This window comes from Euprymna scolopes, chromosome 33, assembly GCF_053919585.1.
Source record: "Euprymna scolopes isolate OS-2025 chromosome 33, ASM5391958v1, whole genome shotgun sequence".
Taxonomy (NCBI): domain Eukaryota; kingdom Metazoa; phylum Mollusca; class Cephalopoda; order Sepiida; family Sepiolidae; genus Euprymna; species Euprymna scolopes.
In genome coordinates this window covers 28,449,071-28,464,072 of record NC_136514.1, presented here as the reverse complement: position 1 = coordinate 28,464,072, position 15,002 = coordinate 28,449,071, and the positions used below count along the sequence as shown (strand labels likewise).

The following is a 15,002-nucleotide window of genomic DNA, read 5'->3' as shown; positions in this document are numbered from 1 at the left end:
CAAGTAAGTCGATGAGGAAAAAAAAAGAAAAAGAAAAAAAATGGAAAGCAAAAAAGAAAATAAACACTTCATATATAGTCCTAAATCTTTGTGCTCAGGTTCTGACTGAGGGTGTTAAAACACACCGTTTTACTATATCAACGAAATACGACAAGTGTATTATTGAACTCTACTAAAAAAAAAAAGAAAAAAAAGAGAAAAGAAAGGCTAACTGTCACTAATATAAAACAGAAACACCTAATGTGTCTCTGATGAAAGGTTTTATACTTGAAAAATTAAGATAAAGGGTAAAAAAAAAAAGTTTTTCATTTTTTTTTTTTTTGTTATAAATTTTTAACTGCACTTATGTATATAAGATATTTTAGGTACAATGGAATTAGAAAAATATTTTTAAAAAATAGCCTGAAATTTTTATTGTACATTGTTTTAAAGATTATTTATTACAACAGATCTGAAATTGTGTACAGGTTCTTAAACAGATCCTATACATTTTCTTTTAATACATTTAAGATTTCCTCTATTTTGATCACACCATGCATGAATTGAGAAATAGTGTAGTGTACCTACCCACAATAACAATCGGTGCTATAGGTTCTTCCCTTTCTACATAGGAAACGAAGAATGGAAAACAACATTTTTAGACAAATATTTGACAGCAAATATCTTTTGTGTGTGTGTGTGTGTGTGTGTTTGTGTGTAAAATTAATTGCATGTAATTCAATCAAAAAATGTTATTTTTATTTAAAAATTTGGTGCTTGTGCAGTTTACCAAATACATTAAAAAACGAAGATATTGAAAAAGAACTATATTGTATGTGCCCGTTATGGAATAAAATTATCATTAAACAAAACAGAAATTGCTTAATTTGATTATATTTGTTTACAGAGGAAAATCAAATTTTAATGAGATCGGTCATCTTGGTTATTTCTGCAGACGAGGGGGGGGGGGGCTTTAAATGAAAAAGGGATTAATAAAGAACAGAGAAACTGTAAAATAAATGAAAAAAAAATTAAATAAATAAAATATTTATCTAGGTATTTTTTCTGCTCATGTTTCAAAATAATCTCATCAAATTTTGACAAACTTTAAGCGGTGATAGAGTCATCTCCCCTGGCGCCCCTCCCCTCATTCATGGAAATAGCCAAGATGACCGCGATCAATCAATTTCATTAAAATTTGATTTTCCTCTGTAAAAACATAAAAAATACTTGATCAAATTAAGCGATTTTTTTTGTGAGAACTTCATTTTATAATGAGTACGTACGATATAGTTCTTTTCCAATATCTTTGTTTTTTAATGTCTTTGGTAAACTGCACAAGAACCAAAAAATTTTTTATATATATTTTTTTAATTATAATCAATGTGGATATCACTTTCGTTATTTGAAATTACCATAATAAAAGTAATGCATATTGTTGTTACGACTTAACATGAATGTTGTCAAAGGTAGTGATCATCACTGGCATCATAGTCCTAATTGATGTCATACTCACACTTTAGTCTTATAAAATATCCTTAAACCTACCCGTTTGCTTTTATTTACATGAATAAACACGACCATAAGCATATACAATTTGTTTAAAGGTGTAACAATTTTTTTTTTTTTTGTAAAATATTGTGTATTTTGTGATAAACTCTTGATTCATAGTTTTAGTTTCTATTTGTTTTTTTAGCACACCATGCATTAATTTAAAAATAATATAGTGTACCTACCCACAACATCATATGGTGCAATAAGAGCTTCCCTTTCTACATAGGAAAGGAAAGGAAAAAAAAAAAAACTAATTTTAGACAATATTATTTGGAAGTAAAAATTTATAACAATATAAAAAATAATTTTACACAAATATTTGAAGATAAAATAATATACAAAAAAACTTTTTTTTAATCTACTGAGAACTCTATAAAAGATTTTACAAATAATAAAATAGAAATTAGAATTTTTCTAAAAAAGTTATTTTGATTTTTTTTTGCAGTGCAGATCTGTTATAGATTCATCTGATTCAAGTGGCTAACCAAAACCAAACATCATGCAAGAACATTTCCAATTAATTCTCGTATGTACCCACGTTAGTAACGGTTTTTACAGACTCTTTTGCTAGAGAAACAAATACAACAAAATCAGTTGACCGGACCGAGTTTAAGAAATTTTATAGTGTCGTCTAGAATATTAAAAATTTTATTAATATAATGAGTACAGTTCAGGACAACGCCTGCACCTTTATCAGGTCTGGAAAAATAAATATCTTAATTTAAAGAAAAATAAAGTACAGTACAAAAATGGGATTTTTTCCAGAAAAAATTCCTCAAGTCAATCGACGAATTGCTATAAGAATGTGCAATACTAGGCACATTAGCTTTCATAGCTGAAAGAGTATCCGAGGAAAGAGGGGTGTGATGTTTTAACTGAGAAAACAAAATTTCAAATTCAGTAAGAATCTCAATATCACTGATGCATTAAGAACACAAAAATTTAAACCTTTAGATAAAACAAGTTTCTCAGAATCAGAAAGGACCATGCTGAAGAAATTAAACAGGTGTTTATCCAAGTTGGTGTTGTCCGAGCCAAATCTATTCCTAATTAATTAAATCAATTTAAAAATAACAGTGTACAAGTACACAATCATAACTGATGCTTTCAGTTTGCTTTTTTCTATATAAGAAAGGATTAATAAAAATAAAAAAATTAGACAAATATTTGGAAGCAAATATCTTCTTTTATAATATATGTATAAAATTTCTTTAAGCATTTAGAACTTTATACAAAAATAATTGCATAAAATTTTTTATTTTATTTTATATCTTGTTGATTACGAAAATAAAAATTAATAAAAAATTAAAATTTTGCACGAGATTTTGTTCTTTTCAAAACAGATCGATAGATTCTTTAACAAAAAATTCTAAACATTATCCAAGAATATTTCCAATTAATTCCGGTACCTACCTACATGACCAACAGGTTTGATGGCCTCTTCTTTAGCTAGAGAAACAAATATAACAAAATTAATTGAAATTGTAAAGAGACTATTTATTAAAAAAAAATGATTTAAAAACTATAAGTGGGTTTAGAATTATAGCAATCCAAAACATTTTTTAAAAATTCATTAAATTTAAAGATTCCTTTTTTTTTTTTTAAATAATCTAATAAAATATGTAAAAAAAAAAAAATATATAGCTATTCTGAGTTATCTGTACTGCTAAAGTTGAACAACTAAATTTAATTCAACAATTTTATTTTTCTTATTTGAATTGTGTATAGTTTCTGTTTTATTTACACTCAACAAATAATTCTTAGTAAGAATAAGGCCAAACTTTATTTTCTGTAATAAATTAAAATTAGAACCAATCCTCTGATATGAGATGGCCAATTAGTAATTTTTTAAGCTTTTTATGAAAAGCTTTTTGTCTTATGTATAAAGGTATTATAGACACAGTCTAGTTGTAAAAAAAGTCAGCTATATAGCATTTAATACAGATAAAAAAACAACAACTTATTTTTCATATATCAAAGTTTGTTTTTTTTCTATTTTGAGCACACCATGCATCAATTCGGAGATAATGCAGTGTACCTACCCACAACAATAACTGGTGTAATTGGTCTTTCCTTTTCTACATAGGAAACGAAAAAGGAAAAATAACTTAGACAAGTATTTCAAGTCAAATATCTCTCATAATATAAATATTAATTTTGATTAATCCAGAACTTTATAACAAAATAAATTTATAAAGATGTGTGACAAACTGTTTCTTTTGTAGACGGAGAATAAAATAATGTATCAAAATTATAATTTTCAAAGGGAATAATATTTTTCCACCAGAGCAGATCATCATGCTTCATACATTATGCCTAGATAAAAATATGACCTTCAGTAATTGAGAAACAACTACTAGTCATAATGATAGATTAAAAATAAGTTCCAATGTTATATTATTGTTATAAGTTATAGGTTATACTGAAATATTTTTATGAGGAGGTTTGAATAATTTCACTGTTTTTTCATTACCAATAAACTTTGTGAACACTGGGCATTAATTCATTACACCCCCCCCCCAGACACACTCTAACACACTTGAAAACAAACTGTCTAGGGTTCAGCAATCAATTTAAGCAAATCAGCTTAAAACCAGCCTTTGGTATAGTCACAACATTACACATTGAATATTAACTCATATTGAAGCATAAAATATATAAAACACAAAAATTTGAATACTTTAGTTAAAAATGTTTATATTCTTCGTGATTATAAGTCATTCTCCAGATAAATAAATATCATTGAAGAACATTGACTCCCCCCCCCCACCGATAAAAGAGCTTGATTGCAGAGAATAGGCTAACATACCCATTCTTTCACTAATGATATCATTTTTTTTCCAAGTTAGAAAAGGGCAGTTTGCTTTCGAAAAACTTTTTTGCTAGAACTTGAAAAAAAACAACAAAAAAACAGTGTATTTAACAGATTTAACTTTACATCCCAGAATAAAAAAAAAAATTTTTTTTTTTTTAAATCAAAAAATCTAGAATCTAAATAATAAAATTAAAACGATTAAAGAAAAAGAATAAATATTTTTTAACCATAAAAAGATTTTAATTATTTTTATGAGATATTTTGCCCATCATTTAATTGACAAACAAAAAAACAAAAAAGAAAAGGCAGCTAAAGATCTCTTTATCTAAAAATTTTCATTAAATTGTGTAAAGGTTTTTATAAAAAGACAAAGTACTTTTTTTCTTTCTTTAACATAGGAGATCTTATTCCTTTTAAGCACACCATGCATCAATTTTGAAATAACGCAATTTACCTACCAACAACAACAACTGGAGCTATCGGTTCTTTCTTTTCTATATCGGTAAGGAAGGGAAAAATAATTATTTTAAAATAATTTGGCAACAAATATTTAGAATATAAAAAAGTTTTAAAGTATAAAGAACTTTGCTAAAATAGCTCCATAAAAAATATTTAATAAAGTTGTAATATAAAAAAATCCAAAGATTATAGGCTTAGTAGATTGAAAATAAAAATAAAAATTATAGGCTTCAGATTGATTAATTTTTATACAGAACAGATCGATTTTTACTTTTGTTTAACTACAATGGCTAACTAAAATCAAATAGCATTCACAATTTGCAATTCATTTTGGCACAAACCTACACTACAAATAGTTTTATGGTGACTTTTGTCTACAGAAACAAATACACCAAAATTTGTTGAAACATTTTTTTTAATCATACAAAATAATTATGTATATAAGATATTATGTCTATCATTGAATTGAGAAAAAAAATCATCTAATGATATCTTTGTAAACAATTTTTTCTTAAATATATATATATATATATATATATTTAAAGATGTTATTCATTTTAAGCACACCATGCATCACTTTTGAAATAACGTAATTTACCTACCGACAACAACAACTGGGGCTATCGGTTCTTTCTTTTCTACATGGGTAAGGAAGGAAAAAGATAATTTTAAGAAAAATATCTGGTGACAGATATTTAGAATATAAGAAATAAATTTAAAGTATTGAGAATTTACTACCAAAATAACTTCATTAAATGATATTTGATAATGTTGGGGGGGGGTATGCTTTGTAAATTAAAAATCAAGATATGTACAAAAGAATAGATCGATTGTTACATTTGTCTAACTAAAATGGTTAACCAAAATTAAACAGCATTCATTATTTACAATTAATTTTGGTACCAGCCTACGTTACAAATAGTTTTATTGCCACTTTTGTTTACAGGTATAAATACACTAAGGTCTACTGAAATTGTTACAAAAAAGCTTGACTGCAAAGGAACTATTCTAAATAATAAAATTAAAAAGGTTAAAAAGATTTTTTAAAATATTAACCCTAGGAAGATTTTAATTATTTTTTTTATTCATATAAGATATCATGCCCATCATGTAACTGAGAAAAAAAAAGTCAACTAAGTTTCCTTAAATTGTATACAGCTTTCTAAAAAGACAAAATACTTGCTTCTGTTAATATATTTAAAATCTTATTCATTTTAAGCACACCATGCATCAATTTTAAAATAACATAATTTACCTACCGACAACAACAACTGGAGCTATCGGTTCTTTCTTTTCTACATGGGTAAGGAAGGAACAAAAATAATTTTAAGAAAAATATTTTTAACAAATATTTAGAATATAAAACTAATTTTAAAGCATTGAGAACTTTCTGCAAAAATAACTGCACGAAAAGATATTTGATAAATTCGTAAAATAATAATTAAAGATTATAGACTTTGTAGCTTGAAAAAAAATTTAATAAATAAATAAAAATAAAGATTTTCGGCTTAGTAAATAAATAATAAAATCAAAACTATAGGCTTCAGATAGATTCATTTTTGTACAGAAAAGATCGATTCTTAAATTGGCTTAACTAAAATAAATAACTAACCAAAATCAAACAGTATTCACAATTTTCAATTCATTCTGGTAAAAGCCTACACTACATATAGTTTTATGGTGACCTTTGTCTACAGACATAAATACACCAAAATCTAATGAAATAAACATTTTTAACCATAAAAAATAATTAGGTATATAGTATATTATGTCCAGCATTGAATTAAGAAAAAATTTAACTAAAGATATCTCAAGACAAATTTTCATAAATTGTATTCAGATTTCTAAAAAGAGAAAGTACTTTAAAAAAAAATATATTTAAGATGTCATTCATTCAAAGCACACCATGCATCCATTTTGAAATAACATAATTGACCTACCAATAACAACAACTGGAGCTATCGGTTCTTTCTTTTCTGCATGGGTAAAGATGAAAAGAATGATTAAAAAATAATAATTTGTGACATATTTAGAATATAAAAAATAGTTTTAAAGTATTGAGAATTTTCTGCCAAAATAACTTCATTAAATGATTTTTTGATAAAGTTGGTGGAGGGATCAAATGTATAGGTTTTGTAGATTAAAAATCAAAATAAAAGACTACAGATTGCTTCATTTTTGTACAAAAGAACAGATTGATTCTTAAATTTGTCTAACTAAAATGGCTAAGCAAAATTAAACAGCATCTATAATTTACAATATATTCTGGCACCAGCCTGCATTACAATAGTTTTATGGCTATGTTTGTCTACAGAAATAAAAAAACATCAAAATGTATTGAAATTGTTGCACAAAAAGATATTTGAGAAAGTTGTAAAAAGACTATTCTAAATAATAAAATTAAAATGGTTTAAAAAAACAAAACAAAAAAAACATTTTTTTAACCATAGAAATTTTTTTTAATAATTTTTACTCATGTAAAGTATTATACCCATTATGTAATAGAGAAAAAAAAGTCAACTAAGTTTCCTCAAATTGTATACAGGTTTTTAAAAAGATGAAATACTTTTTTCTTTTAATATATTTAAGGTCGTATTCATTTTAAGCACACCATGCATCAATTTTAAAATAATGTAATTTACCTACCGACAACAACAACTGGAGCTATCGGTTCTTTCTTTTCTATATAGGCAAGGAAGGGAAAAAAATAATTTTTAGAAAAGTATTCGGTGATAAATATTAAGAATATAAAAATAATTTTAAAGTATTGAGAACTTTCTGCAAAAATAACTCCATGAAAAGATATTTGATAAAGTTGTAAAATAAAAATGAAAGATTATAGGCTTTATAAATTAAAAAATCATCAAAATTATAGGCTTTGTAGCTCAAAAAAAAAAAAAAAAAAAGGTTTAGTAAAAAAATAAAGAAATCAAAATTACAGCTTCAGATTGATTCATTTTTGTATAGAAAAGATCAATTCTTAAATTAACTTAACTAAAATGGCTAACCAAAATCAAACAGTATTCACAATTTGCAATTCATTCTAGTAAATGCCTACACTACAAACACTACAAATAGTGTTATGGTGACCTTTGTCTACAGACATAAGTACACTAAAATCTAATGAAATAAACATTTTTTAACCATAAAAAATAAGTATGTATATAAGATATTATGTCCAGCATTGAATAAGAAAAAAAATCAACTAATGATATCTTTAAGACAAATTTTCATAAATTCTATACAGATTTCTAAAGAGAAAGTACTTTATTTTAAATATAGCACACCATGCATCAATTTGGAAATAACATAATTGGCCTACCTACCAATAACAACAACTGGAGCTATCGGTTCTTTCTTTTCTGCATGGATAAAGATGGAAAGAATAATTTTAAGAAAAATATTTTGTGACAAATATTTAGAATATAAAATTTTTTTTTAAGCATTTAGAATTTTTTGCCAAAATAACTCCATTAAATAATATTTGATAAAGTTAGAAAAAAAAATCAAATTTATAGGCTTTGTAGATTAAAAATCAAGACTATAGGGTTCAGACTGATTAATTTTTTGTACAAAAGAACAGAACGATTTTAAAATTAAACACATTCATAATTTACAATTCATTCTTGCACCAGCCAACATTTAAAATAGTTTTATTGCCACCTTTATCTTCAGAAATACACCAAAATCTATTAAAATTGTTGCAAAAAAGCTTGATTGCAAAAAGACTATTCTAAAAAATATAATTTAAAAAAAAAAATGGAAAAGAAAACCCACATTTTTTTTAATCATAAATAGATTTTAATTATGTCCATATAACTGAGAAAAAAAGTCAATTTTTCTTAAATTGTATACAAGTTTAATATATTTAAGATCTTATACATTTGAAACACACCATGCATTAATTTTGAAATGACGCAATTTACCTACCAACAACAACAACTGGAGCTATCGGTTCTTTCTTTTCTACATGGGTAAAGACGGAAAAAAAATTTTAAGAAAAATATTTGGTGACAAATATTTAGAATATAAAAATAGTTTTAAAGTATTGAGAATCTTCTGCCAAAATAACTATTAAATTATATTTGATAAAGTTGAAAAAAAAAAAAAAAAGATAGTAAAGCTTTGTAGATAAAAAAAATATATATATAAAATTTATAGGTTTTGTAGATAAAAAAAAATCAATTTATAGACTTGTAGATTTAAAATCGAGATTATAGGCTTCAAATTACTTCATTTTTATACAGAAAAACAGATGGGATACTAAATTCGTCTAACTAAAATGGCTAACCAAAACTAAACAGTATTCACAATTTAAAATTCATTCAAGTATCAGCCCACATGACAAATTTTTTTTATGGACATCTTTGTCTGCAGAAACAAATACACCAAGATCTGTTGAAATTGTAGCAAAACTATTTACAAATAGAATAGAAAATCTATGATGAAGAGAAGGGTTTAAAATTATAATAATTTAAGATTTTGAACAAGATTTAAAAAAAATGAAATGAAAATATTAATTCGAATAAAAAATAATCCAAACAATACACAAAATGTAATTTAGCAGGTAGAATTTTATTTATAGTTACCCAATATAACCTCGGTAAAAAGAAATAATGTTCAATACAACTTAATAGATTTTTTTTTCATAACTTACTTAAATTCAGCAGCATTTTAATTGAAGCTTGATGAATGAATTATAGCAAGAAGGAATAAGGATAAACCGGATATTAACTTCATTTTCTATACTCATTTTCAGTCACAACACATTACTTTCAAATATGAACGCTTATACTTAAACAGTTAAATATAAAAGAAAATATAAACACACATTCTTTAAAAATACCGTTTTAGATTATTTATTACAAATGAGAAATTTCATGAAATGATGTATACGTTTTTAAAAAGAACTTATACTTTTTTTTTTTTATATATATTTATATATTTCTTTTGATATATTCAAGATTGTGAGCACACCATGCATGAATTTTAAAATAATGTAGTGTACCTACCAACAATAACAATGGGTGCTATCGGTTTTTCCCTTTCTACATAGGAAAGGAAGAGGAAAAAAAAATTTTCTTTTTAAATATTTGTAGACAAACATCACTCGTCATAATATGAAAATAATTCCTCAAGTTCTCAAATAACTGCTTATCAAGTAGTTTTACAAATTAATATTTAGTAAATTGAAAAATAAAAAAGCTTTAGAATTATACAGGAATCTAAAATCTTTCAAAAAAGATTAAACAATAAAAACGACAAATATTATTTGTAATTAATAATAACTTAATAAAATTACAAAGTAAATACTGTAACATAAAATTCTCACTAGTTATCACAGTATTATGTAATAAGAAAAGCTAAATTCTTTTACTAAATATCTGAATTATCTCTTTGTTTTTATTAATCAATTTCAACAACTATAATAGATATCTTCATTTATTTAGATTTCAAATAATCTTATTCCCATTTATGCCATTCTAAGTACTTTCAAACAGTTGACTTAATTTCCTTGAAAATATCTGAAAATTAAATGTTTTTAATAGGTTTCCAGTCAGGCTTCCCAGCTTTGCTATAATACATCTTATAGTATGGAACTATAACACTGCCAAATAGTGCAGCACAATTCGTATATTAACGACTATATCTTAGAAGGAGACACAAGTCATAGAAAGTCATTTGTATAAATTATAAAGAAGGAAACAAATTATGCACTTATGTTACCATATTAAAATAATAATGCTATCATCTAGAAAATCATTCTTAATATGAGAAGAGGAGGGTGTTTTGTAACTATTCTGTACTTTCACCTAACAATTTAATAATAATAATAAAAAGATATCGTAAAACTTCAATTTAACTTGAAAATACTATTTTAAAAAAAGCACAGTAGCATAAGTGCATAAGCAGCCACAAATTATATAAAGTTATTTTTATAAATTATAAAGAAGGAAACCCAAATTGTATAAAGTTATTTTTACAAATTATATAATTTTTCTGGATTGTCAACCTCTTTTTTTATTGATTCAAGTAATGGTTTAATGTAATCTACTGTGGCACATAATTTTAAATATATATAAATCTAGATCAATGTGAAAAGAAATGTCTCGCATATGGTTCAAAATTTCTTACAAATAGAGGGAACGTTTAATTCATCTTTTGGATCCAATCAATAACAAACATCAAGACATAAATTTATAAATTTTTCTTACAAATATAAACTATCTACAGATGATTAATATCTTTGAAAAAAATATATATAGATTGCAAAAAAATGTCTGAAATTGTATATAAAAAAGTAAAGCCGTTTTTACTATGAGATAGTTTTAATTGCATGCAAGACATTAATCGATCTGTGAAAAACGTCAGTTGAAAATATGTTTGTATTTATTTCGGATAACAGATTTAGTAAAAAGATTGCAAACAGTCATTTTTAACAAAACCAGTCATTTTTTTCATCGTTTGAAAATAATCCCTATTTTAACCACACCTTGTATTAACTTAAAAAAAAAAAAAAAAAAAAAAAAAAAGTATAGAGTACCTACCTACAACAACAACTGGGGCTATTGGTTCTTCCCTTTCTACATGGCAAAGAAAGGGAAAATATAATTTTAGACAAATAATTGGAGGCAAACATATCTCATGATAATATAAAAACTAATTTTAAAGTACTGAGCACCAAAATTAATGCATATATTTTAGACAAATTCATACTTATTTTGTAGATTGAAATAAAAGTAATCCATCAAATTTATAACATTGCAGGAACGATGATCGTTCCCTTCCTAATTCAATCATCATCAGTTTAACATGCTGACATGTGTTGGATGACTTTTAGAAATTGACTTCCAAATTAATCTATCTCTGACTAGATCTTTATTTATCCCTCTTTCTCCCAAATCCATCCTCATACTATGTTTTCTTTGACCTTCTATTACCAACCGTAAACTGTTATCTTAAACTTATCAACATTATAGCACATGAAATAAATTTCCAATTAATTCTGGTACCTACCTACATAAGAAACCGTTTTTATCATCTCTTTTGCTACAGAAACAAACAACAAAATCAGTTGAAATTGTTGCAAAACTATTTACAAACAGAATATAAAATCTACAAGGAATGGAACCAAAGGACTTAGAATTCTAAGAAGCTAAGCCTTCACAAATAAATATATGTTGTAATTAAAAATAATTCAATATATTTTGCAAAAAATAATTTCGTTTGGAGAATTTTTCCTAATTATCTATTTCATGATGATTGATAAAACTGGTGCTTATCCAGAATTTCCCTTATATCAAAAACCAAACACAAATCTGTATGATGGAATGAAAAGTAAATATATTCCAAAAATCACGTACATTGGTCAAGTAGTTTTATAAAAAAATTATTTTTTTTTTAAATAAATCATTTTTAAGCAAATGAAATTTTCAAATATCCCCGTATCAAAAATAGTTTTCTAAAATTTCTAAGGTTGTTTTCAAGATGGTGTCATGATATCATCACTGTTTGTTTGGCCACAAAATATGATTTTCTTTTTTAAAAATAAAACTACTTGATCACTTCACTGTTGAAGTCTTTAGATGCTAAAAAGCCTTCTACTCTAATAGTTTCTTCTCTCGGACTGCTACGCTTTGGAATTCCCTCCCTGTTTCTTACTGTATTAATAGACAGACTTAAATCTAATGGGAACAGATATCTCGCTGTCTTATTTGGGGGGGGGGTAATTTTTGGTGTACAATATTTTCTTTCATGGTATTGTACATCATACAGATTTTTCATACATAGGGAGAATTCTGGACAAGCACCATAAAAACAATTTTTTAAAATATTTTTTTTTTATCTGAATTCAGTAGAGTTTTAAGTGAAAGTAAAATAAATTTGAGTAAGAAAAAATAAGTCCCCATCAAATATTTACTAATTTTCTATAATTAACTTTTAGTCAGTACACCATATTTTCAAATATCAACTCTTAAACTTCAACATTAAAAAAATAATTTTCAATAAAAATACTAATACAAGTTCTTATACTTTTATTATAGCTGCCGACTGTCAACACGATTGTTGTAGGTTTGATCCACGGCTGGGAAAAGGTGTATGTCTAGCCGCACTGATGATGAGTTGTGATACAACGAAACAGTACTGTATGTGGATGACTAATATAAATATATATATATATATATATATATATATATATATATATATATATAAGAGAGAGAAAATTAAAACTGTAAGTTGAAACTTTACAATCAAAATTTATTGTTTGACTAAATACTCCATAAAAACAATTTACAAATTGTTTTTATGGAGTATTCAGTCAAACAATAAATTTTGATTGTAAAGTTTCAACTTACAGTTTTAATTTTCTCTCTCTTATAAGCTCTACTCTCTATTGCGTATTGAGCTTTTTTTAATTCGGTTGGGATTAAATTATCTATATATAAATACTGGTTTTTATATTAGATTATAGTTTACTATTGCATATATTAGGTAAACACTACATCCTTTTGAGATATATATATATATATATTACTGATTGCAAATTATATGCAGTTGTATACAAGTTTTAAAAACATCTTTTTATTGCTTTTTTATATATATATATATTTAAGATTATAAGCACACCATGCATTGATTAAAAAAGATTATAGAGTACCTACCCACAATAACAACAGGTTCTATGGGTTTTTCCCTTTCTACATATGAAAGGAAGGGAAAAATAGATTTTAGACAAATATTTGGAAGCAAATATTTCTCATAATATAAAAAAGAATAATCTTAAAATTCTGAGAACTTTAAACAAAAAAATAATTTGTAGATAAACATCTCTTAGCATCATTATATGTGTGTGGGCTATGACAAGAGAATATTTTTTTCATTGTTTTGATTCTCGAGTATATATCCGACACAGTTAATCAATTGAGAACCACATCAGTACATCACTATCTAAAAACATACAAGATATTAACTGATATATACCAGAGAGTCAAAATAATGAAAAGAATATTCTCTTGTCATAACCCTACTAATAAGTATTTTATTCCAAAATAAATGCTTAAATAAGTCGTTTTGAAAATTAATAGTTTGTAAATTAAAAAAAAACTTTCAATGACTTTGTTGGTTCTAGTTGTACCTATGCAAAACAAGGACTGTGCTATTGTCAGAATTTTCCGACCAGTTAACGTAAAACACTAAAAAATGTTGAAATGCTGAACCAATAAAATTGAATTCATTTTTCATTGAAACCCTTTCTAATAACTTTTTTTTCATTGAAAAAATTTCAGCATTTGCACAAAGAAAATCAAAATCAAAAAAAAAAATCCCAAAATTTGGTGCTTCTGTTTTAGAGGAGGATTATATAAGGGAGATAACTCCCATTTACTAAAAAAGAAGCATTACCAAACAAGTTTATTTTTTTGTAGTTTTGACATTGTATTATTGTTACAGTTTATTTATTTTTTGGTTTTGTGTATGTTAATTAACAAGTTTAATTATTTTATTATTAAATATTGTTTCATTTTTAGTTTGTTAACTTATTTCCAACTTGTTTCTCTTTTCAATTGCTTAACTGATTATAATTATTCAGTTATAGTAATTGTGTATTAATATTTTTGATTTGTATTCATTTTTTATTATTACTATTCAAAGATTTGTGTATTCGTTTTTGTTAAAGTTTGTTAATTAATGTGTTTCATTTTCGTAAACTGTTTCAGCAATGCTTCTTTTTTTTTTTAATAGTAAATGGGAGTTATCTCCCTTAGTTAATCCCCCTCCAAAACAGAAGCACCCAAAATTTTTGTTCGGCACCTTCCATTGTTTTACGTAAGCAGACGTAAAATTCCAACGATAGCACGGTCCTTATTCTGCATAAGTACCATTCTTTTAGCATGTTCCATATTTCCTTTAATTTATAACACACCATGCATTAACTTAAAAATAACGGAGAGTGTACCTACCCACAGTAACACCTGGTGCTATCAGTGCTTCCCTTTCTAAATAGAATGGGAAGGAGAAAAAAGGTTTAGACAAATGTTTTTGTAACCAAATGTTTAATAATATATTGAAAAAAAAAATTCTAGAAAAACTGATTTTAATGTGCATTTTTTAAGTTTGTAAAAAAAAAAAAAAAAAAAAAGAAAAAAGCTTTATTTCATAACTTTTGAAACGGGGATTAATAGACTGTTTTATTTGT

The 15,002-nt window shown here is 25.5% G+C and overlaps 1 protein-coding gene across 50 annotated transcripts in view; it reads right to left on the bottom strand.

The window, feature by feature from the left end:
- LOC145258179 (uncharacterized) overlaps positions 1-15,002 on the bottom strand; it is a 399,192-nt gene that overhangs the window by 109,420 nt on the left and 274,770 nt on the right. For 24 of the 50 annotated variants that reach the window (XM_080116006.1, XM_080116009.1, XM_080116011.1 and 21 more), the window contains 15 exons: positions 14,767-14,802; positions 13,471-13,506; positions 11,356-11,391; positions 9,820-9,855; positions 8,738-8,773; positions 8,134-8,169; positions 7,454-7,489; positions 6,748-6,783; positions 6,067-6,102; positions 5,410-5,445; positions 4,807-4,842; positions 3,576-3,611; positions 2,947-2,982; positions 1,716-1,751; positions 568-603 (listed from right to left, as the gene is read on the bottom strand). In XM_080116006.1, the coding sequence (XP_079972132.1) occupies positions 568-603; positions 1,716-1,751; positions 2,947-2,982; positions 3,576-3,611; positions 4,807-4,842; positions 5,410-5,445; positions 6,067-6,102; positions 6,748-6,783; positions 7,454-7,489; positions 8,134-8,169; positions 8,738-8,773; positions 9,820-9,855; positions 11,356-11,391; positions 13,471-13,506; positions 14,767-14,802 (540 nt within the window). The remainder of the gene's footprint in view (positions 1-567; positions 604-1,715; positions 1,752-2,946; positions 2,983-3,575; positions 3,612-4,806; positions 4,843-5,409; positions 5,446-6,066; positions 6,103-6,747; positions 6,784-7,453; positions 7,490-8,133; positions 8,170-8,737; positions 8,774-9,819; positions 9,856-11,355; positions 11,392-13,470; positions 13,507-14,766; positions 14,803-15,002) is intronic. The other 26 variants (XM_080116012.1, XM_080116031.1, XM_080116050.1 and 23 more) reach the window with 18 other exon arrangements.